Source organism: Dasypus novemcinctus, chromosome 2, assembly GCF_030445035.2.
Source record: "Dasypus novemcinctus isolate mDasNov1 chromosome 2, mDasNov1.1.hap2, whole genome shotgun sequence".
NCBI classification, from domain to species: domain Eukaryota; kingdom Metazoa; phylum Chordata; class Mammalia; order Cingulata; family Dasypodidae; genus Dasypus; species Dasypus novemcinctus.
The window spans coordinates 118,828,686-118,853,682 of record NC_080674.1 but is presented as its reverse complement, the minus strand read 5'-3'; the positions used below and the strand labels follow the sequence as shown (position 1 = coordinate 118,853,682).

The 24,997-nt window shown below is 34.6% G+C and overlaps 1 protein-coding gene across 3 annotated transcripts in view; it reads right to left on the bottom strand.

The window, feature by feature from the left end:
• Window positions 1–24,997, bottom strand: part of YTHDC2 (YTH N6-methyladenosine RNA binding protein C2) — a 143,181-nt gene that overhangs the window by 26,360 nt on the left and 91,824 nt on the right. For all 3 annotated transcript variants that reach the window (XM_071209454.1, XM_058277155.1, XM_058277147.1), the window contains exons 11-23: window positions 16,577–16,703; window positions 16,296–16,361; window positions 12,197–12,375; window positions 11,412–11,508; window positions 11,244–11,331; window positions 11,081–11,161; window positions 9,118–9,200; window positions 5,680–5,785; window positions 4,015–4,134; window positions 3,384–3,656; window positions 1,884–2,010; window positions 637–842; window positions 75–270 (exon numbers count right to left, since the gene is read on the bottom strand). In XM_071209454.1, coding sequence (XP_071065555.1) covers window positions 75–270; window positions 637–842; window positions 1,884–2,010; window positions 3,384–3,656; window positions 4,015–4,134; window positions 5,680–5,785; window positions 9,118–9,200; window positions 11,081–11,161; window positions 11,244–11,331; window positions 11,412–11,508; window positions 12,197–12,375; window positions 16,296–16,361; window positions 16,577–16,703 — 1,749 coding nt within the window. The remainder of the gene's footprint in view (window positions 1–74; window positions 271–636; window positions 843–1,883; window positions 2,011–3,383; window positions 3,657–4,014; window positions 4,135–5,679; window positions 5,786–9,117; window positions 9,201–11,080; window positions 11,162–11,243; window positions 11,332–11,411; window positions 11,509–12,196; window positions 12,376–16,295; window positions 16,362–16,576; window positions 16,704–24,997) is intronic.

Genomic DNA, 24,997 nt, shown 5'->3' with positions numbered 1-24,997 from the left:
CACAATTTGGTTTATTAATTTTTTAAAAAATCTTTTATTCCAAATAGAATTTTATTTCCTTCATAATACATTACCTCTAAAGGACGAAGGTTCCTGAAGAGCATTACTTGCCAACCTAGCTGGTCCACAAAATACCAATACAGTGACAGGTGTCACTGCCGAACAACATCTGATATTGGCTATTCTATGGGCTCTGGTCATTTCATCATAAATAAGCCAATCTGTGGGCAGTGCCTGAATAGCTGCAGCTTGACCATTGGCTGGCGGGATCTATTAGGAAAATAAATTTTAAAATTGTTAACTATGTTTATCACATAAATTATGGGTATACTTTTAAAATGTAAAAAGTTTCTCAATGAAATAGAGGGAGAATGAAATAACATTTCATTAATAACCAAGGAAAAATTAAAGCAAGTCATTGCTCATGTAGTTTGTACAATAGTCTTCATTACTTAGAATATTACCTCTTCCAACTCCAACATTCATTCAAAATTTTGTTCCAATATTTATTATGCATATAGAAAAGTAATTAATTTCTAAAAGGAAGTTGGTATTTGGAGTATTTTCAATTGATCTTCAACTATTTAAATTAGAATAGTTTAACCTCAGGGCCTAAGAACATTAAAAATATTTTACCTTTTTATATTGAGGCTGACTGAGAACTGAAGTGGGATGAAACCGTACTTTTTTCTCCTTTTGCCCTGTCAATACTACATTCTCTCTGTCCACATGGACTAAATTAGGATACATGCCTGCCACCAATGCAGCTTTAACAACAGCCCAGTTCTCAGAGTTTGTGTTAACATCTCGAATGTCACCACCGCCTCGTGCTCTAACAAAACCTAAAGAAGGGAAAAACCATACCAACTTTCTCTATTGTACAAAAAAATTTTTTAAATGTGTGCATGTTTTTACAAAAATAATTGTATAATTCATATAAGTTTAATGATATTCAAATTCCACAACAATTAATCGAATCTTCTCTGGAAAGTTTAAAATGCAGAAACCAGTGTTCTAAGAAACTTTAGGTTTACTCAGGCTAAAGCAGGAGGATACAATGGGAATTTCTGGACTTTTTAAAAGTACCAATTCTCTCAAAGTTCTTCCTAAGTTGCTAAATTTACCGCTGGAAACTTATACCATCCTTCTGTTTGATATAAATAATATTTTGGTTATGATAGACATTAATTCTGCAGATGTAGTCAAGTAAATATAGAATATTCTTATTTAAATTTCAAAGTCCTTCTTATTTCGCCATATTCAAGACAATTCTAAATCTTCTGGTTCATCCCGTAAATAAATGGCTTTCAGTTCTTTGGAATCCATACTCTGGAACTTTTTTCTGACTATCTCTCCAACGTACTATGCCACTCAAAAAAGAAATTCTAAAGGGAAATAGCAACCCGGGCATCCTCTTTATACATATTAAAGTGTCTTCAAGTGACACTGTTTTATATTACAGTTGTTTTATATTACAAAAATATAAAGACTACTATTCATATCAATCTACTATAATTTTTATAATGTCTATTTCATAGTAGATAAATGTTCATTAGTAGTGGTGAAAGAAAATATAGCAACTACAAGATCTAAATTGATCTTTATCAGCAAATATAAACTGTTCCTTGTCAAAAGTATCAAAAGGGTATATATAATTCTGTTCATGTATTTCTCAACTACAGCTTTTGCAATATCTTTTTTCAAAAAAAAAAAACAAAAGTTAAGATACTGTAGAAATTTGGAAAGCATTTCACAAACAAAAGGTATTCAACAATGTGATAATATCCTAAAAAGAATATAACATCAGTAAACACTAGAGATACGATGTGGTATGAGTAGGCCATTCTAAGTGGTTTAAATAGGTTCTTTGTGGGAAAATTTACCTGATGCTCTAAGTTGACCAAGCAACTGAGTTCGCATGCCTATGATTATTTCCATGGTAGCTTGTGAAAGAAAATTCTTTTCACAAAATGCTCTTTCCCATCCATCACTTCGTGCTTTCTGCCACGCCTATAAAAACAGAATTATATAATAAGACACATTTACCAATTACTATGTAGTGAACAACAAAGTAACTGAAATCACTACACTAACCACTTAAGGCCAATTCTTCTTATTTTAATTTTCTAATTATTCTCTAAAATATAAGACTTTAAGATCAAAAAAAGATTTATAATTAATTTTTGCTAAAATGCTATGAAAGCCACTGAGTTTATAAAATCCCAATGAGAACTAAGTATATCAATTAACTAAAATAACTTTATGTAAAAATATTCACTTCTTCAGTTGCTTCATCTAATTTTAGTACACAAGTGTGGGAGGTTTTCTACTAAGCCATCATAATCATAATACCTATCCTTCTGATCCTCCAAAAATAACCTCTGTATCAACCTTCTAATCTAAGAATGTAAAGTGGAATTTCTACAAACCATCTATGCAGTTTTAAAAAATTCCCTTAGAAAATGAGCTCTCTTGTCTTAGAGTATAACTGAAAGACCAAAGCAGTGATTTATACCTTACGATTTTTAAGTAGCTGAGCAAAATCAAAGTACAAATGAGAAAAGATATCCATTGTTTAATAATGCTCACAAAATAGCTTGCAACTTATTTTTTTATTATGTATGTATTGGAAAAATCCTGTATACCTGAGAGTAGTTTCTGCATATATAAAGCAATATTTTTAAAATATGGGCAGGCACAGCCTAAATTCAAGAAAATTTAAAGATAAATAAGTTACCTACCTTTTAAAAAAATACCACATTCTTCTGCCTCTCTGAATTTCTCAATTACATTTAATTTCTCTTTCTCCAAGTCCCACATACCTAATCTTTTTTTTCCTACTTATCTCTTTACTCAATTTCCCACTACTATTGTCTTAAAGGGTTTTAAGTGATTTCTCAATTTTGCTTTACAAAACAAATTTCTTAGCATAGTGTCCTGAGCATTCAAGAAAGACATACTCTAAAAAAAATCAATAAACAGACGATAAATTCAAGATAATTTACTCCAAGCTTTGTTCCATACACTTTGTATAATATACAATGTTTCTTAACTAAAACTTCAGAGCATTCCCTGTCCCAGACATGATATACACACAAGGAACTCAGTATTTTAAAAAACTATAAATATAAATACACATACATACACACAACCCTACAAGGATAAAACTGAGGAAATAAGAAAAAGCAAACCAAAAAAAAAATGTGTTAACTGTAGCATATCAACAGCCAAAAGTTATTTTTCTGGACTATTAATAAAATGTGACTTAATGAAACAAAATTAATGGAACCATCTCTACTTTTATTTTTTTAGCTACTATGCTTGCCCCTAAGAAGTGTTTAACCAGCAATATTTTCAAAAATAAATGACAGGAGTAACTGTACCTGGAACGCCCTGAGAAGTGCCATATGGTCACTGAAAGTTCCCGCAGTGAAACGTTTCCTACAAAGCATAGCTGCACGTTTTTGAGAGGCCTGGGTAGGCAGTACAAAAGGATCTCGATAGGCTAGTGTACAAGCAATAGTAAGGATGGGATCCAGACACTTTAAAACAACAGCACACAGGACCATTTTACCAAGGTGTGGTTCTACTGGCAAATCAGCCAAATGATATCCCAGTTCAGTCAGATCTTCCCATGTATCCATTGCATCTATTGTCTAAAGAAAAAGAAAAAGAACAGAATTTGAAAGGACAAAAAACTATGTTTAATCAAACAACATACTTAAAAATACACAAGAAATGTGTATTCTTTTGTTGCCACATTTATTTTTAAATACATATTATGCTTCAAATATATTTTATAAAAGAACTATACCTACTGTTTCACTGTAATTACCACCATAATATTACTGTTCAAAGTATATGATCATTTTTTTAAAATGTTTTACTATACAAAATTAGTTAAGAATTATTCTTATTTCTTATAATTTTCAAATGTGCCTTGAAATTTAGGCATTAGGCACTGTTTTTCAAGTAAAATATAGTCAGGTAAAATAAACCTATTAATATACCAACCTTAAGCATCTGTACAGCATTTCTTACAATTAAAGCTGGTGGAGGTTCAGGAGCTTTCATAAGGAAATCAGCAATGGGACAATTAATTGGAGCTAGCAGCTTGGTATGTAAACAAAGTTCCTGTAAATCAAAGCAACAAATAATTTTGAAAAGTTAGAGCATGAAATATTGCCTTTTATTTTTAAAGGAATCATGGGGAACTACAGTTCCAAAAGAGACTAGTAGAGTCTGTGATTAGAATAAACAGTAAAGGGAACAATGTCTAGGACAGATGGTTTCATACTTCCCCTGAGGTGCCAGACCTTAATAAAGACCTTCTCCATCTCAGATCAAGACTACCACAGCTCCCACTGTCAATGCTTCCTCACACAGAGTCACTGTCCAAAAACACTAAGACCAGCAATTTAAAAAAAAAATACTTAGTCTCATAGAAGTAGGTAATTTTTAAAATTACTATAAAATAAATCTTTTTTTTTTTCCTTTATAATACATTCCGGAATCTTTTATCATTCAACAAATATTTAAGTTCTTTCTAGGGGAAAGGTACTCTGCAGTAAGTGGGAGGAAAAGAAGAGGACAGACAGCTGTCTGCCTTCATGGAGTTTACCTTGTAGTTATAAAAAACAGACATTAAACAACTAATTATGTAATTAATTATAATTATATAATGTAACTACAATTGTGATAAGTACTATGAAGGATACAGGGAGCTTTGAGAGTCTGTAAAGAAAAGATTTAACCAAGTGCAATCAAGTACAGGAGAGGGAGGCCACAGGAAGTCAAAGGTAGTCTTCCTGAAGAAGTGAAACTAAGATGTAAAGGTTGAGTAGGAGTTAATGACAAAAGGAAGAAAGGGGAGGACCACGGAGAGAAGAGCTAGCACAAGTGAAGGCCCCGAAGTAGAAGGAAGTAAGATATGCTTGAGACACTAAAAATACTAGTGTGAGTAGAGTTAGGAGGAAAGACAAAAAAGCTGTAAACACAGGCAGGAGCAGGGCATTTAGACTCTTGTTAGGACTTTGAATTTGATCCTAAGAGGAATATAAAATAGCATTTGATGCTGGGGACGGTAGATCATACAGGTTTACGATGTCAAAAACATATCTAGTGTGCCTTTAAAGGTTTAGGAGCCAACATCTAATTCAACATACCAAGAAATCAAATTAATGTACTTTTTGTAGCTTTCCCTATAAAGTACACAATGCCTGGCTGTCCTATAAAGTCAAAAAACCTAAAAGAAAACAATTAATAAAGGCTAGGAAATCTTAGTGAATTCAATTTCAAAACTACCAAGGTAATCTTTGCGTCTGAAACAAATTTTGGCATTATTTGTTGGGTGCTAAATAATTTGTTCTCTAAACCTCACAGAGAATTTAAAAGGTAAATATTATGTAGTTGAAAGACTCCTAAAATGTTGCACATAAAATATACTTGTAAACGTCACCATAATTTAAATACACTCACATAATACTTTAAAAGCTTGTATCTGTATTATATTTTCTTGTACAGAAAAAAAATCTGTTAGATACATAATCCTCCATAGTATATGTTTTATAATTTTGTTTTATAAGTTGATTTTTAAAAAGTCCAATCAATCTCTGGGGAAATCGTCCCTCTCCCTCCCTTACCCACAAAAGAGCCTTTTACAATTAAGTAAATTTCTACCTGTAATGGCATTCTCAAAAGTTCTGGAGTCTGAAATTCCAACATATTCTGGAATCGGAGTCTACTGAACAGGCGGAAACAGACTCCAGGTCTACATCGCCCTGCCCTTAGAAATAAAATACAAAAGTAAGATCATACAAGGGCTATATATTTTTTTAACTGTAAAATGCAGTTTAGGAGATAGAACAAATGTGGTTTAGGAGATAGAATCATGAGCTAGGAACAGGACATCTTGTCCACTTTGAAATCTTGGAACAGACATTCAATTTGTCTGGGAATCAATTATTTACTTATAAAATGATATTCATGAATGATACTTATCTGAGATACACTCTAGTGTTATAGGAAAAATCATAAGACATAACATACAACAGTAAATAAAATAAAAAAGCATGAATAAATATCTGGCAATTTAAATTCTATCAATTTTACTGAACCAGGATCAAGCACTATGCTTGATTAGAGAATAATCAAGTGATTAGAGTTGTAAAAATTATGCATTGTACACTGCAGAGGATTCCACATACCCAATCATCATCATAAAAATTTATAATTTACTGGCAAGCAGTAAAAAAGTATCCTGAGGAAAAGAAGTCTCTTTTAAATTCACTCACAGTCACCATATCACCTAATAGCAGGGCTGAATATGCTAAGTGTTGGAGATACAGAAATATCCCTGTCCTCAAGGAGCATACAATTCAAAAAGAGGCAACCGTAACTAACACAATATAATAAGAGATGCAAAATTGACCTTGTTGGACCATTCCTTCCTTAATTAAATATTTTCCCCCTGAATTATCATACACTGTAGACTTTACCTTTCCTATCTATCCAGCCTCCTCTGAGAGATTTCTAACTTTGCCCAGTCCTTAAATGTTAACGGTCCTCTGAATTTGTACCTCAGCCTTCTGCTCTTCTTACTCTACCCTCTCATCCTGAGGTGGTCTTATATATTCTCTGACTTCAAATTCTATTTATCCTAGATATTTTAACCTAACTTCAGGCCTATACTTCAGAAGGCTCTTGGACAGATCCACTTGGATTTTCCACAGCCAACTCAAATTCTTCTCCCCAGGATAACTGCTCTTCGCATAACGCTGACAATGGCACCATCATCACAAAATTTTCCAAGACAAAAATCTGGATGACATCCTTGACTCTAACCTCTTCCTTACCCATCAATCACTAATACTTCTCTTTACTTCCACTGCCACTATAACAATCCTGGCCAATCCTATTTCTCCCTTTTATTAGTGAAAGCTCACTGGGTTTTCATTCCATTATTTCTGCCTCTGTCCATGCGCTCTCCAAAAAGCTGGAAGAATAATTTATATTATAATCATGTCATCCCCTGGTTTATTACCAAAAAAGGAGAAAAAAAACCAAAATGGTCCTTAAGTACCTATTCCCTACTTATCTCTTCCAGTTCATTTTTCACTATTCTCCTCTAAACTATAACATCAACCATACAATTTTCTTGCTCTCTCTTGCCTTTAGACTTTTGTATGCTCTCCCTATACCAGAAAAGCCTTTCCACCACTCCTCTTTAGTCATACTTGCCTTGGATTCTATCTTAAATAGTCTAGAAACATTATCCAGTTCTAACACAAAACCCACAATATTAAAATTGTTTAATTTATTGGACTATAATAGTCCTCACACCTCAAAATCCAACCATCAGACTACAGTTTATTCATTGTTGCATCCCTAACACTTACAGGGTAAAGGATTTCAATAAATATTTGTTGAAAAAATGACAATAAAAACTTCTACAATTTCTGACCTTTATCCACTATTATATACCATTAACAGCATATTTAAGTCCACTTCAACATGTCAAGTCACACTTTGTCATAAAAGAAAAATAACATAGTAACTGTAACAGTAAAGCCCTCATGGACATTCTACAAAGTTAAAAAGGACAGAAATAATGCATTCATAGTCGTCAGCACATGAGGCATTCTTTTAAAGTCAGTATTTGATATTTCCTGGCTAGTTAAAATGTAAGAGAAATTAGTCCAAATAGTCTACTAATTATTATGAAAATGATACTTTTTAATCTTATATTTTATAAATGAAAAAGTACTGCAAATACATTGTAAAAAAAATTAATAACCAAACTACAAAAAAGAAAAGTCTCCTTCCTCCAGTGATTGCTAAATCCCTCCTCTCAGAGTCAACAACCGTTAACGATTAAAGTTTCTCCTAGACTTTTCTATACATGTGTATCTAAAAATATATAAGTATACAAACATACATACACAAGTGCATATATATCTTTAACACAAAAGAATACTAGACATTTTCTACACATCACTTTTTTTAAACTAACAACTATCCTGAAAATCCATTCCGCATGAAAACAAATAGATTCATATTTTTCCCTTTAACAGCTACCAACTATTATTTAGATAGCTCTCACAATAATTTAACCACTTCCCTATTGACAGACACTACAATATTTCCAGATTTTTCATTATTACAAACAATGCCACAAAGAACATTCTTAAACATATATACCTTTGCATACATGTATATGTATACTCATGATAAATTATGAGAAGGAGAATCCACAGTAAAAGAGAAGATTTGAATAGACAGTTTCAAACTACCCTCTGAAGAAGTCACAACAATTTACCTTCCTATCAACAAAATATAAAAACTTACTGGTCCATGGTTTTGTCAACTGTGTTATATGAATTAGAAAACATTTTGATCAATGCTAACCTGATAAGCAAAAAGTACGTCATTACTTTAATTTGTATTTCTTTTGATATATGTGATATTGATGTATTAAAGGGCCATTCACATTCCTTATTTTGGTAAACTACCTGTTTATGCCCTTCTTCCATTTTAATTGGATTGTTGATCCTTATTTGATTTTAAAGAACTATTTTGTAAATGAAATCATTAGCTCTTTACTCTGTCTTGCAAATGTTTAGATGTTTGCCTTTTATTTTTTATTTTATTTAATTAATAATTTATTTATTCTGAGATACAGGGGGCTGGGGATTAAACCCGGGAACTCGTACGTGGGAAGCCAGCGCTCAACTACTGAGCCATATTGGCTTCCTTGAGTAGGTTTTATCATTTGTTTTGCTTGTTGTTTGTATTTGTTTTTTCAGGAGGCACAAGAAACTGAACCTGGGAAGTCCCATGTGGGAGGCAGTCACTCAGCTGCTTGAGCCACATCCATTACCTGTTATTTTTGTTTACTAAGCTTCTGAGCCTTTTGAATATGGATTATATTAGGCAAAAGTTTTCAATTTTATTTTTAAAATATTAAAATGGTTTGCTTTACAAAAACAATATGAAAATTAAGATTAACATGAACATTATAACAATTTATAGAAAGTGGAATATACATTAAATATGTAATACATATGAAAGTGCTGACATTTTATAGGCAACTGAATTGATACATTAAATATACATTACCTGCCTTTTCGTTGTATGGCACTAGCTTTGGAAATCCACACCATTTTTAACATTGTAACAGAATTCAGTGCATCAAAGGACTTCTGTAATATTTAAATCATCTTTATGTTATAAACACAAAATGAAATAGTGCAACTTTATCAACATATTTTAGCATGCCAAGTTTAATACAAAGTCCCTACTGACTATATACTTAGAATGTAGTACTAATTTTTTTTTAAATCCAATTTTTCTGGTTATAAACTCTAAGGAAAAATAATAAAAACTAAACTCAGAAGACCTGTAAAACTTCCCCATTCTGTGTCTTTCTGAGCTATTTTGTTTCTCTCTGCTAAAGTTGGAAAATGGCAGTCAGTTCTGTTAAGTCATCAAGACTGGAGAGAACTGATCTGTTCTCTTGAGTCCATTTTTTTCATTCAATTTACATCATTTTGGGGGGAATAAGAGTAATCAGAGAAAGGCATATTTTGAAATACTTTCAGGGAGCTGACCTAGAGGAGTAAGAATAACAATAATCATTGAACTAAAATTTATCCCGAAGTGAAGAATTCTTACCCTTTCCATTTTACCTCCTCCTTAGCTACTAATATAATTAGTCAATGCAGAATGTTACAAAGGAAAAGGTAAAAAAGAATGGTTACCATCAAACTCCACAAAGAAGCTAAGGTAAAAACTTACTGTACAGAAATATTTTTAAAATGAATTCCCAAGTAGAATATATACTTTAATTATTCAGTGACTTATTTTTCCTTTCACAAAATAACTACAGAGAGAAATTTTTTAAGCATTCTCATAGTATAATTATAGAATTTTTAAAAAGATGTTGCTTATTCAGATTTTAATAAAAAACACCACTTGTCAATTTTGTATGTACCACCTTTTTGACACTACCACAATGGTTTAAACCATGGTTTACTCAACAAATAGCACCTAAAGAAATTAACTTCTAAAATATTTATTCAAAATCTACTTCATCAACTTTAGATAATTTAAGTGCAATAAAATCTGATTTCTCATTGTTTCACCATTCAGATTTTTAGTGATTAATTTTCTCTCCATTACAATATGCCCAACTCTACTGGATATGTCCCAATTTTATAACAAAATTTTATCTTACTTAAATATTTCTAAAATTACACTGAAAATATTATAAAGCAATAACATTTTTTCACATTAAAAATTACTTATATTGAACTATAACATAACTCGCTTTCTAAAACATGGATAAATATCCCTTTTATTGAAAAATCAACTACTTCTATCAATTTTCATTCTTTCAGTGAAAGAATCTACCAAACGTTCAGAGCTGCCTTTTGTTTATAGCAAGAGTTGACAAACTTTTTTCTGCACAAAGCCAGGTAGTAGATATTTCAGACCTTTAAGTCCATAGGGTCTCTGTTGCAACTACTCAAATCTGCCACTATATTGTGAAAGCAGCCATAGACGAAAGGTGAAACAGTGAGCATGGATGAGTTTCACTAAAACTTTATTTGCAAATACAGATTTGGCTCCCTGGCTGGAGTTAGCCAGAACCCTGATTCATATATTTGCTTGCTTCTTTCAGCATGGTTCTCTTGAACCAAATATCTTTTGAACACATACATATGTGAGGCACTGGAGAGAAAATAATGAATAAGAGGGATAAGGTCCATGCCCACGCGTAGAAGGAAAACATACAAAATATGTAATCCAAATTTTTTACAATAACTAGCTGAACACTTTATTTTCTTCCTATTTAGTGAGAAGCTAGAGTTTCTGTATTATTTGTTAATAAGATAGACCCTATATAATATACTAAATTATTTACACTAGAATGTTTTAATGAAATCAATATTTATTACTACTTAAAATCACCCAGAACCAGAAATTTTTCCATTAGAGTCAGTTCTGCATGTAAAAGCATTTGTTGGAATGGAATTTAATCTTCTTCATTTAAGGGGATATACAATTTATCCAAACATACCTCTTTCACCTTACCAGAATCAATAACAAAGACAACATCATTGACTGTGATGCTGGTTTCGGCAATATTGGTGGAAAGGATCTGCAATAGGATATTATTTTATAGTTAATATGAAAGCAGAACCAACAACATGTAAAAATAGAAAAGATTTTATGAAGCTTACTATTTTTCGAACACCTGCAGGTGGGTTTTTTAATACCTTCTTTTGATCAGATGTTTGCATATTTGAATGAAGCATGAAGACTTGAAATCTGTAAATAATTGATAGAGAAAATACACTATAGTACCTTTCACTTATTTAAAGTAAAAAATATAAAGCTTTAGCTTTTACCTATGAGTATTCTCAGCAAACCGCTTGTCATCAAACAGGATGCGATCCCTCAAGCCAACAATTTCATCATATCCAGGTAGGAAAATTAATATTGCACCTTGGGAGATAGTTATATTTTAATCTTAAATCTAATTTTAAAATCAGAACCAATCAATTGAGCTTATTACAAGGAATTACATCATATGTTTTCATGTGATAAACAATAATACCTATGAAATTATACTTATAAGATTATTCAAGCATAGGGAAGCAGACTTGGTCCAGTGGTTAGGGCGTCCGTCTACCACATGGGAGGTCCGCGGTTCAAACCCCAGGCCTCCTTGACCCGTGTGGAGCTGGCCCATGTGCTGATGCACACAAGGAGTGCCCTGCCATGCAGGGTGTCCCCCGTGTAGGGGTGCCCCACGCGCAAGGAGTGCGTCCAGTAAGGAGAGCCACCCAGTGCGAAAGAAAGTTCAGCCCACCCAGGAATGGCACCACCCACATGGAGAGCTGACACAAGATGACGCAACAAAAAAAGACACAGATTCCCATGCCGCTGACAACAACAGAAGCGGACAAAAAAGAACACGCAGCAAATGAACACAGAGAACAGACAACTGGGGGGGGGGGCAGAAATAAGTAAAAAATAAAATATAAAAATTAAAAAATTAAAAATAAATTTAAAAAAGATTATTCAGGTATAACCATCAATGGAATTTTATGAAAACTTGTATAAATTAGTATTAATTTTGAAATCAAAATATACATTTTTGTTCTGGTTCTTATAGACAATGTTTATTTACCAGCATCACAACTATGGCAGATGTTGTACAGAAGATGCATGATCAAATTCAAGTCTACTTTTTCATCATCAAAACTATGATGATAAGCTTTCAGGAGCTCTCTGTCTTCTGCACTGAGGTCACTTCCATTTGTTTGAACCAAAGAACTTTCATCCAGATTTCCAAATTCCAATGAAGCACTGAAAAAAAAAAAGAGTGGGGGATGTGAGGAATAGGGTATATGAGAACCTCATATTTTTTAATGTAACACTGTATGATCTATGTATCTTTAAGAAAAGATAATAAACAAAAAATTGAAAAAAATAATAGGATGGTTTGTGGAGAAAATACACCAAATATAAGCTATGGCCTATAGATAGCAGTAATATTTTGACAGTGTTCCTACATCATTTGTAATAAATATTTCACAACAATGCAATGTGTTGGTGGTAGGGCAATGTGTAGAAATCCATGGTACACATGATTATTTTGTACACTCACTGCTTCTCTAGTAAAAAAAATTTTTAAAGAAAAACCAGGTCAATGATTCCAAAATTCTTCAAATTTCCAGTATACCATAAGAAGGGTATAGGATACTTAAAACGGTAACTATAACATAGTTCAAGCTTTGGTTTCAAGAAGAGTTTTCAAAGTAAAATTTGGCAATAAATGCTTTAAAAGAAAATAAAAAACTGAAAACATCTCTCCAAAGAAGATACACAAATGGCCAGCCAATAAGCACACAAAAAGATGCTCAACATCATTAGCTATTAGAAAAATGCAAATCAAACCCTAATGATACAGCACCTCACACACAAAAGGATGACAATAAACAAAAAGACAGACAATAACAAGTACTGGTGAGAATGTGGAGAAATTGGAACCCTCAATCACTGCTGGTGGGAATGTAAAACGATGCAGTCAGTTTGGAAAACAATTTGGTAGTTCCTCAAAATATTGAACATAGAGTTACATAAGCCCTACCAATTCCACTTCTAAGTATATATATATATATATATATATCCACACAAAAACTTGTACACAAATGTTTACAGTGGCTTTCATGAGCCAAAAAGTAAAAACAACTCAAATGCCCATCATAGCAGTTTGATATAGTTATGAATTCCAAAAGTAGACACTGGATTATGTTTGTAATCTAGTCTGTACCTGGGCATGATTAAGTTATGATTAGGGCTTTGACTGGGCCACGTCATTAGGGTGGGGTAGGGACTCACAGATAAAAGGCATAGCAAAGGACAGAGTTGAGCATTTCTGATGTTGGAGTTTGATGCTGAAATCTTAAACTGGCACACAGAGGAAAGAGGAAAGAGAAGCAAGCCCTAGGAAGAAAGGAACCTTGAAGCCAGAAAGAAGACATCATTGCTCTGAGAGCATTGAGCCTGTATGCCAAAGGTTAGGGGGAATGCTGTCTTCACATCACTGTACGAGGGGATTAAGACTCTAACCCAAAGATTGGGTAAGGTGTGGCAATCACCCCAATACTCTTGGAGGGTGAGGTCTGAAGTCTGGTCAACACCGACATGCTTGATGAGGGTGGGTACCAAGAAAATGGCTGCTGGGCAAGCCAGTAGAAAGAGTGGGTCCCTGTAACGGCTCAAGGAGAAGAAATCATCATTTTAAGAATGACTCTCAGACTTTGAAATCTAATGGAGGATGCCCTGCAGATTTACTGAACTTGTGGAGGACCCAGTGACTCATATTTCCCTCCCAGTTTCTCCTTACTATAATGAAAATGATTATCCTTTGTCCATTTGTGTATTGGAAACAGATAAATTGTTTTGTAAATTTCAGAGGTCTACAACAGACAGGACTTTGCCCCAGGACAAACTATATTTCTTTAAATTGACTGTGATATGATTTAGTACTTTCATGGTTACTGATTTAAGGTTTTTTCAAATATTGTAATGTCTTTTTGGAATTCAGAGGGTGGAGTGTAACAGTTTGACATGGTTATGAATTCCAAAAGTAAACACTGGATTATGTTTGTAACCTGGTCTGTACCTGGGTATGATTAAGTTATGATTAGGGCTTTGATTGGGCCACATCATTAGGGCATCAAGTCCCCACCCCTTGGTGGGTGGGGACTGATGGATAAAAGGCATGGCAAAGGACATAGTTGAGGGTTTCTGATGTTGGAGTTTTGGTATTGGAGTTTGATGCTGAAGTCTTAAGCTGTCACACGAGGAGAGAGAAGCAAGCCCTAGGAAGAAAGGAACCTTGAAGCCAGAGAGAAGCAAGACCCTGAAAGGGAGGAACCCAGGAAGCCTGAACCCTCACAGACATCAGCAGCCATCTTGCTCCAACACATGAAAGTAGACATTGGTGAGGAAAGTAATTTATGCTTTATGGCCTGGTATCTGTAAGCTCCTACCCCAAATAAATACCCTTTATAAAAACCAACTAATTTTTGGTATTTTGCATCAGCACCCCTTTGGCTGACTAATACCCCGTCAACTGATTAATGGATAAACAATGATATAGCCATACAACAGAATATTCAACTATAAAAAGTATTAAAGTACTGATAGATGCTACAGTAGGGAACGGACCTTGAAAACATTATGCTAAGTAAAAGAAACCAATCACAAAAGATCACACATTATATTATCCCAATTATATGAAAAGTCCAGAATAAGCAAAAAATATATCTAGAGAGAAAGAAGATTACTGGTTGCTAGGACTGAGAGAGCTGCGGGGGGAGAAATGGAGAGTGACTTCTAATGGGTACAGGTTTCTTTTTTGGGTGATGAGAATGTTCTAAAATTGACTGTGGAGAGGACTGCACAAGTCTATGAATATACTAAAAACCAATGAATTGTACTCTTACATGGGTGCCTAGAACAGTAAGTGAATATCTCAAAAATGTTAGAAAATAACACAAACATTTAGTCAGCATTCATATTTTCTTGATAAGTTGCTTCTAATTGTTCAATATTAGAAACAATACTCTGATGAATAGTCCAACATTAAAAAAAAACACTATAGCTACCAGGTCAATATGACTTCTAACTGGTAATTCTAAATTAAATGCTTTTTTATACAGTTTTCCATCTCAACTTTTTCTTGTAATTCTTCTGAATTATTTTATTTTTTGCAATATCCATTCTTGCAACAAAAATTACCTGAATATCTACTACATCCAATCACTGTTCTTAAACAAAGGAAACAAGGAGCTTACTAAATTCTAGTGTGGGAAAAGACAAACAATAAACCAATAAATATAGTACATAAGTAAATTATATAGTTTTTCAGAGGGTGGTAGGGTCATTCTATGGAGAAAAGAAAATGTAGAGTAGATTAAGGGGTCAACAGTGCTGGGAGTTAGAATGCCATAAAAATAGGGTAAATCTGGGCAGGTCTCATGAAGATGAAATTTGAGTAAAAACTTCTCTTCCTTTTTCTATAGCACACTGTTTTTGTTTCATGAATGAAATAGATTCTATTACAGTTTTGTTTTATTTGAAATTTGCTTTTTGTCACTGATTCTTCAATTCAATGAAGTTCTGGGTTTTTCTGTTGTTGTTGCTATTATTGCTTGTTTTGATTTGGTAGATTGAATTTTGAGTTTTTTTCCCCTCAAAAGCCTGGTGATCAATCCTTGGCTGTTTTTTCCTATTTAAAGAGTAAAGCACCAAGAAACTCTATGTGCACAGGTGGCATTGTTGAGTTACCTGGTTTAAATATGGTTATTTCATTCACTCAACATTCTATATTTCTAAATCTTTTCTCTAGGTCTGGTCTATTTGGTCAAGAAAGAATTCTCAAGTTTTCTGCCAAGTACCATAAACTTTAAACAAGAAAAGGTGACAAGAACAGTAGAAAAGGAGTGAATGATATCACAACTTTCGGTCCATGCACTGATTTTCTGATTTTTCAAAATAAAAGAAAAAATCAGGTAAATATTATGACACACTAGATCTTATCAACAATTTACAAATAAAATATCTCACAAAAAATTCCTTAAAATCACAAAAAAAAATAATGATATCTAGATGATAGACTACAAATAGCCAGCCCACATTTGTCACATTCTATAATTCACATAGGTCTGCTTTTTAAAAGGATGTAGGATTAATAAAGTACAGTATAAAGTATTTACCTGTAAGATTCTAGGAGATCTATAATTTCAGTCTGCCCAAAGTGTTTAGCCCAATCTAAAGCCATCCTGCCAAAATTCAAAGACATCAAATTAAGACAGAGAAATAATGTACTTAAAATTGTAAAACTAGCATTCAAAATTATTCATATATCCCTTAGAGTCCAAATATACAAGCAATTATTAAATAGTGGCTATTAATATAAAGATAAACATAATAAATAAAAAATACATGTAGCTATAAAAAAATATGCAAAGAATGGATGCAGTTTAAAATAAATTACCAGCCATTTGATGCTTTACTATGGACATTGGCTCCCATACTAATTAACTGCTCTACTTGACTTGAAAAACCTCGTCCTGCAGCAACCATCAGAGCTGTTGCACTGGTTTCACTGTGTTTGTAATCAACTAAAAGAAAGAAAAGATAAACAAAACTGTTAAGTTCCCAAATTATTTAAAATCATTTTAATTGGCTTTGTTTAATGGACGAATTGAGTTCCCCGAGAACTAACCTGGGAATTATTCCTTCAGATAATTACATGATAACAACATTTTAAAACAGGAATCAAGGGGTAGAAATGGGAGTAGCACCAGATACTATTACCCCTAGTAATCCACTAGGAAAATTGTTGCTTATTGTCCCTGCAACCTTAAGTTCTGCTGGTCTACAGGTCTTAGCTCCAAAAGGAGTAATAGTTTCACTAGGAGACACAACAATGATTTCATTGAACTGGAAGTTAAGACTGCCACCCAGCCACTTTGGGCTCTTTATCCCTGAATCATCAAGCAAGGAAGGGAATTACTATGGGGTGATGGATCCTGACTATGAAGGGGAAATAGTACTGCAACTATACAATGGCAGTAAAGAAGAATTTTCCTGGAACACAGATCCTCTAGGGCATCTCTTAGTACTACCATGGACTGTGATTAAAGTGAAGGGAGAACTGCAATAATCTAATCCAAGTAGGACTACCAATGGCCCAGAACTTCAGGAATGAAGGTTGGGTCACCTCACTGGGCAAAGAACCACAACCAGCTGAGGTACTTGCCTACTGTAAAAGGAATGTGGTATGGGTATAAGAAGAAGGTAGTGGGAAACGGACTTTGGCCCAGTGGTTAGGGCGTCCGTATACCATATGGGAGGTCCGCGGTTCAAACCCCGGGCCTCCTTGACCCGTGTGGAGCTGGCCATGCGCAGTGCTGATGCGCGCAAGGAGTGCCGTGCCACGCAAGGGTGTCCCCGCGTGGGGCAGCCCCACGCGCAAGGAGTGCGCCCGTGAGGAAAGCCGCCCAGCGTGAAAAGAAAGTGCAGCCTGCCCAGGAATGGTGCCACCCACACTTCCCGTGCCGTGCCGCTGACGACAACAGAAGCGGACAAAGAAACAAGACGCAGCAAATAGACACCAAGAACAGACAACCAGGGGAGGGGGGGAAATTAAATAAATAAATAAATCTTTAAAAAAAAAAAAGAAGAAGGTAGTTATAAATACGAACTATGACCACAAGACCAGTTACAGAAATGAGGGGTGTAATAGTTATGAATGTCTTCTTTGTTTTGTTATGAGTATGTCTAAATATATACATAAAGCAAATATCTTTGTTTTCCTCCCTATCTTACCCCCTTATCATATGTCATTAATTGCATTTGCTTTATGTCATAGTATTTAAGTTACAGGATATGAAGTTTAATAAGAGTGAATATTACTTAAGGACTTGCACACTATTCTCCAGGGAAAATTAGTGAGTTTCCAGTTGTACACAGGAAAGTTAAGTATTGTTAGGCAAAAAATATAACTTTTTAATTTAGAGATTAAGTATGGCTTAAGGAGATTTGTATGGCTGCCAAGTTGAGAAGGGGTGGGGACTGTGATGGTTAAATTCTTGGTCAGGTTCTGGCGTCCAGTTGTTTGGTCAAGAATAAACCAGCCTGACAGTTACCGCGAGGATGTTCTGTGGACTTAAATCATCAGGAAGTTAATTGCATCTATGGCTGATAACATCTATCATTCAACTGGGGAGACTGTCTTTAAGAATGACAGAAGTCTCATCTAATCAACTGAAGGCTTTGAAAGAAGAAGTGATGATTTCAGCAGTTCAGAAGGGAGAATTCCCATCTCTACTTCAGCCAAACAGCCTGGCCTGGGGAAATTCACTGAAAATCTTCATCAGAATTCTCAGCTTGGTGGCCTGCCCTATGGATTGAGACTTATCCCCACAGTCACATGAGTCAATTCCTATCTAAAAATCTCATAATGTTTGTACTATATACATCTTGTCAGTTCTGCTTCCCTAGAGAATCCTAGCAAATACAATATTTAATGAAAGTAACACTAAGAGTTAACTTCCATTAAAATTCCTCTATAAGAAAAATAATTAAGGTTCTACTGAATATATTTCTCAGGCAATTCAGTTATTATAATTGCTTAGCATTAATTTGCTTAAATTATAAAATTAATAACTTGAGAAAACATTCACAACTGCAAAAAAGTTCAGTAGTATACTTTAAGGTACAAACAAAAGAAAAAACTTTCCATATATATTTAATTATCTTCATTACTCAATATCACTCTAAAACATGGTATCTACCAATGGTGCTTAAATGGGGAAGGGTTTTACAAGACATTACCTCAGATTTATTTTTTTGCATGTGTTTTTTTTTCTAAGTACAGGTAGCCATGCAGTATTCCTAGATTCAGATGCAGTAGGTCTGGGATGACCAGGCATATGCATTTTTAGAGATCTAAAACTCAAGGACCAAGACAACTGTGTAAAATACTCCAGATTACCGTTACCTCAAAAAATCTTTCAATAGCTAGAAAAACTAGTAGAGCTAGCTTCCTCAAAACTCCAGAAAACAATTAAAGGGTTGCACTAACTAGACAAGCATCAAATCAAGAAAATGCAATGTAAAACTGGTAGAAGAAGCTCATGGCACTCTTGGGGGCCCATCCTTCACACCTCCTTGGCACAGTGTAGTTAGTGCCAGCCTATCCTTTCACTGTGGGTTCCTGTACCCATTCTGGAGGAAGCAGAGTAACACTTATGCACAAACTAGAGTGTCTGTATGTCAGTTCCAATTTATTGGCGGGTAGCATGAGAGACTGAACCAGGACACTTGTCTCTGGCTAGCCCTCCCACACCTTACATACAGAAGCAGCTTGTAGACAGCTAAAGCAGTGTAAGAAACAATTAAATAAAAGCAGTCTGGGGCAAAGGATTAATAGCTTTAAGACATACAACAAAGCACCTAGAAGATGATATAGCAGTTTGATATAGTTATGCATTCTAAAATAGAGATTGGATTATGTTTGTAAACTGGTTTGTCTAAGGTTTCATATTTACTTAATTAAATTATGATTAGGGCTTTGATTGGGCCATGACAGTAGAGCATGGCCCAATGGCATGGCAAAAGAAGAGGGCTGGAGCTTTGATGTTGGAGTTTTGATGCTGGAGTCTTGAGCTGGAGCCCCAGGAAGGAAGCACAGAGGAGCTTGGTTGTGAGCAAAGAGAAGCAAGCCACAGGAAGAAAGGAACCCTGAGCCCAGAGAGAAGCAAGTCCTGGGAAGAGAGGAACCCTGAACCTGGAGAGAAGCAAGCCCTGCAAAGAAAGGAACCCAGGAAGCCTGAACCCTGGCAGATGTCAGCAACCATCTTGCTCCAACACGTGGCAAAAAACTTTGGTGAGAGAAGTAACTTATGCTTTACAGTCTGGTAACTGTAAGCTTCTACTCCAGATAAATACTCTTTATAAAAACCAACCAATTTCTGGTGTTTTGCATAAGCACTCCTTTGGCTGACTAATACAGAGGGGAAGTCAATATTACAGGGAGTAGAGGGGCCATTCTGACCCGTTAGGGGAATTCCTAAGGCCCCAAGCACAGGCCTAGGAAATGACACTTGCTCAGAAATGAATGAGAAGACACCACATTTTCACCTCAGGCTGATCATCTTGAGAGGAGAACTATACTGTGAGGGAGATCTTCAGCCAACACAGAGCCTATCGCAAAGACTGTGAAAGGTATTTTCTACATCGGTTTGTTTATCTTTGCTCCTTGCACACAAGGAAATCTCTGTCATGTAACTAGCTGGATACAAACTTAAGGAACAGAGCATGCTGGGACTAAACCCAAGAGATAACACAGTAAAATACTGAAATATACAGTATAAACCAAAAGATTCTAAGACAGACAAAGAAATAAGAAATGTTGTCCATCAAAAGGAAGAAGATAAAACTTGAGAACCCATCAACAAAGAACAGACTTTGGGCACAACAGACCAAGATTTTTTTTTTCATTGATCTTCAGTATGCTCAGATAAAGGAAAACAGCTGTGGTTTGAAGCTGTATGTATCCAAGAAAAACATGTTCTTAACTTTAATCAATTCCTGTGGGTATGAAACCATTGTAAGTAGGACCTTTTGATGAGGTTACTTCAGTTAAGGTGTGTGTGGCCCAGCCCTATCAGAATGGGTCTCAATCCTATTACTGGAGCCCTTTATAAGGGGAATTAATTCAGATATGAGAGACAGAAAGCAAGAAGTTGAAATGGCAGCCAGCCCCAGAATACTGATCTTTGGGAAGAAAGCACTACCTTGATGATGCCTTGATTTGGGCTTTTTCCCAACCTCAAACTATGAGTAAATTAATTTCCACTGTTTAATTTGACCATTTCATGGTATTTACTTCAGCAGCCTAAAAAACTAAAACAACAGGAAAAGAACAAAAGTAGGTCAGGAGAACAATGGTGAACAATATGAGAATTTCAATCAAGAGAATAAAAATTTTTAAATGGAATAAAGTAGAAATACTGGAGATGAAGACCACAATAACCAAACAAAATTTTTTTTCCTAGAGGATTTCAACAACATATTTAGAGCTGACAGAAACCATCAGTGAACTCAAAAATAACACAATTAAAATTATTCGGGATAAGAAGCAGAAAGAAAAGAGAATGCAAAAAAGTAAACAGAGCCTAAGAGGCCTGTGGGAACCATCAGGCATACCAATATACACAGTATGGGAGTGCCAGAAGAAGAAAAAAAGGGGTAGAAGGAATATTCAAAGAAACAATGGCAGAAAAAACTCTCAAATTTAACAAGAGACATGAATGCACACATTCAATTATCCCAATGGATGCCAAACAAGATAAACTAGAAGAGAACAAAGTCCCAAACACATAGTAACCAAATTGTTACTGACAAGGACAAGGAGAGAGTTCTGAAAGTTACAAGAGAAAAGCAACATGTTATGTCCAAGGGAGCCCCAATAAAATTGAGTGCCAATACTCATCAGAAATCATGGAGGCAAGAAGGCAGTGTGATGAAATATTAAAGTGCTGAATGAAAATAACTGCCAAGCAAGAATTTTATATCCAGTGAAAATGTCTTTCAAAAATGGCCTAGAGATTAAGATATTCTCAGATAAACAAAAACTGAGCAAGTTCTAAACCACTACACCTGGCTGACAAGTAATGCTAAAAGGAATTCTTCAGACTGAAAACAAAGCACACTAGACAGTGGAACTAAGCAGCATAAAAAAATAGTAATATGCAATAAGGCTAATCAAAGGGGTAATTAGAAATGCCAATACTACTGTCTTGTATGTGAGGTAACTCTACTTTTTAATTCTTCCAGGAACTAAAATACAAATGCATAAAGCATAATGATAGGGAAGAAGATGTGGCTCAAGCAGATGAGCATCTGCTTCCTACATGGGAGGTCCAGGGTTTGGTTCCTGGAGCCTCCTAAAAGATGAACAAGAAAACAAATGAAAAAACCAACTCGAGGAAGCCAATATGTCTCAATGGTTGAGTGCCAGCTTCCCACACATGAGGTCCTGGAATTAATACCCAACCCTGGTACCTCAAAAAAAAAAAAAAGGTATGACAAGATAAATCTACGGTTTGAACATGCAATGTATAAAGATATAATTTTCAATAAGCATAACAAAAAGATAGAAGAACAATAGGGTATAGGAATAGCGTTTGTGTAGCCTATTGAAGTTAAGTTAGTATCAAACCAAATGACAGAGTCATATTTAGGACGTTAAATTTAAGGCCCACGGTAACCATAAAGAAAACAGCTGAATAACAGATTGCAGGAAATGAGAAGAGCCTCAAAATGGCACACTACTAAAAAATCAAATAAATATGACAGTAGACATTAATGGAAGAACTGATACAAAAAAAAGGGGTAGAAGACTTACAAAGATCAAATATGAAATGCAGAAGAAAGCCCTGCATTATGAATAGTTATTATAAATGTTAAGTGGATTAAACTCTACAGTTAAAAGGCAAAGAATGGCAGAAAGGATAAAAAAGCATAACTAATCTATGTGCTCTTTACCAGAGACTCATTTTAAATTTAAATATATAAGAAGGGTGAAAGTAAAAAGATGAGAAAAAAATATTCCACATAGATAGTAACCAAAAGCTGGGGTAATAATACTAATACCAAATAAAAGAGACTTTAGTACAAAAATTTTTACAAGGGACAAAGAAGAACACAATATACTGATTAAAGGGGTCAATGCAATGAGAAGACACAATATAAATACATAGAGACCTAACAGAAAACCCAAACTATATAAAGGAAATATTGACAGATGAGAGCAGAAAAACAGACAGTTCTACCTTGATAGTAAGAAACTTCAATATCCCACTTGCAATTAAAAAAAAAAAAAAATTCTCAACAGAATATCACTAAGGAAATGGAAGACCTAAATGATACTATAAACTAACTAGACCCAACAGACATATATAAAACACTTCATTCAAAAGCAGCAGAATACACATTCTTCTCTAGTGCACATGCATCATTCTCTAGGATTGACCATATATTATATCACAAACAAGTCTCAATAAATTTTAAAAATATTGAAACGATAAACTGTATTGTCTCTGACCACAAAAGAATGAAGCAAGAAAACAGTAACAGAGGAAACACTGGAAAATTCAATCATAAATAAACCAATGAATCAAAGAAAAAATTACAATGGAATTTAGGAAATATCCTGAGGTGATAAAAACAAAAACATGACATACCAAAACTTATGAGATAAGCAAAGAAAGCACTGAAGGGAAATTTATACCTCTAATGCATACATTGAAAAAGAAGAAAGAAATCAAATCAAATACTTAACCTCACAACTAGAGGAAGTAGAAAAAAGAAAAGTAAAGTAAACCCAAAAGGAGCAGAAAATAAGATATATACAAAGATTAGAGAAGAGATAAATGAAATAGAGGAAAAAAAAGAATCAATGAAACCAAATGTTGATTTTCTGAAAAAAATAAAATTGACAAATCTATAGCTAGACAAAGAAGATGCATATAATGATCAGAAATAAAAGGCATAGCATTACTACCTAGCACACAGAAATAAAAAGGATTATAAAAGAATACTATGAACAATGGTATATCAACCAATTAGATAACGTAGGAAAAGTGGACAAATTCCTAGAAATACACAAACAACCTACATTAACTCAAGAAGAAATGAAAGACCTCAACAAACCAATAACTAGTTAAAGAGACTGAATGAGTAAACAACAACCTCCCAGATCTTCCTATGAGATCAGAAAAGTTTAGGACCATATGGCTTCACTGGTAAATAATTTCAGTCATTCCAAGCAAAAACAACACCCAATCCTACTTCAAGAAATTGAAGAGAAGGGAACACTTTCTAACTCATTCTATGATATCAGCAAAACCCTAATAATAGCAAAGCCAGATATATACCACAAGATAAGGAAATGAATAGGCATGCAAAATACCCAACAAAATACCTGCAAACAATCCAACAGCACATTGAAATAAGTATACACCATGATGAAGCAGGATTTATTCCAATTATGTGGGCTAGTTCAATATAAGAAATAAATTAATGCAATATACCACATAAACAGAATAAAGGGAAAAAACAACTGATACAGAAAAGGCATATGACAAAAACCAGGACCCCTTCTTGACAAAAATACTCAGAAAACTAGAATAGAAGGAAATTTCTTTATGATAAAGAGCATATACACAAAACCCACAGCTAATATCACACTCAATGGTAAATACTGAATTTTTACCTGTAAGATCAGGAACAGGATAAGGATACCTACTGTCACCTCCCTTCCCTCACTGGCTTGGCACAGAGTGGGCCTACATTCCCAGTATAAGTCACAGGTCCCAGTTTCAGGGGCAGAAGGGTAACATTTGTACATATACTGGGAGCATATATGTCTGGCTCAAATCAGCCTGGTGGTGGCTAGAGACTTAGTGTACCAGAACTTGCCCTGAATGTAGAAGGTGGCTCACAGTGCTCTCCTACAGAACACTGTGGGAGAAGAGACAAATGGCAACTTGTGCAAGGAATCACTGGCTGTCTGAAATACAGAGCAGTGCCTAGGACCATGAGGAAACTGTTTCCAAGAGACACAGGACATTCATATCCAAGTAAAAGGAAGAATTCCTAGGGCTAAGCAGGCATGCCCAAGATGAGACACATGCACAGAAAGGATCACAGAGACCCTACGCATTGGCATGCAGCCATTTTTTAAATTCTTTGTATTGTTCAGCTTTGAAGAAGAGCACTGGCACAGGTCAATCTGCAAAGACTGGGAAAGGGGTTTTCTTGTTTTCCCTCTTTTTGTTGTTGTTGTTACTTCCTGGCATTCAAGAAAAAGCTCTGTCATAACACTAACTGGATACAAGCTAAG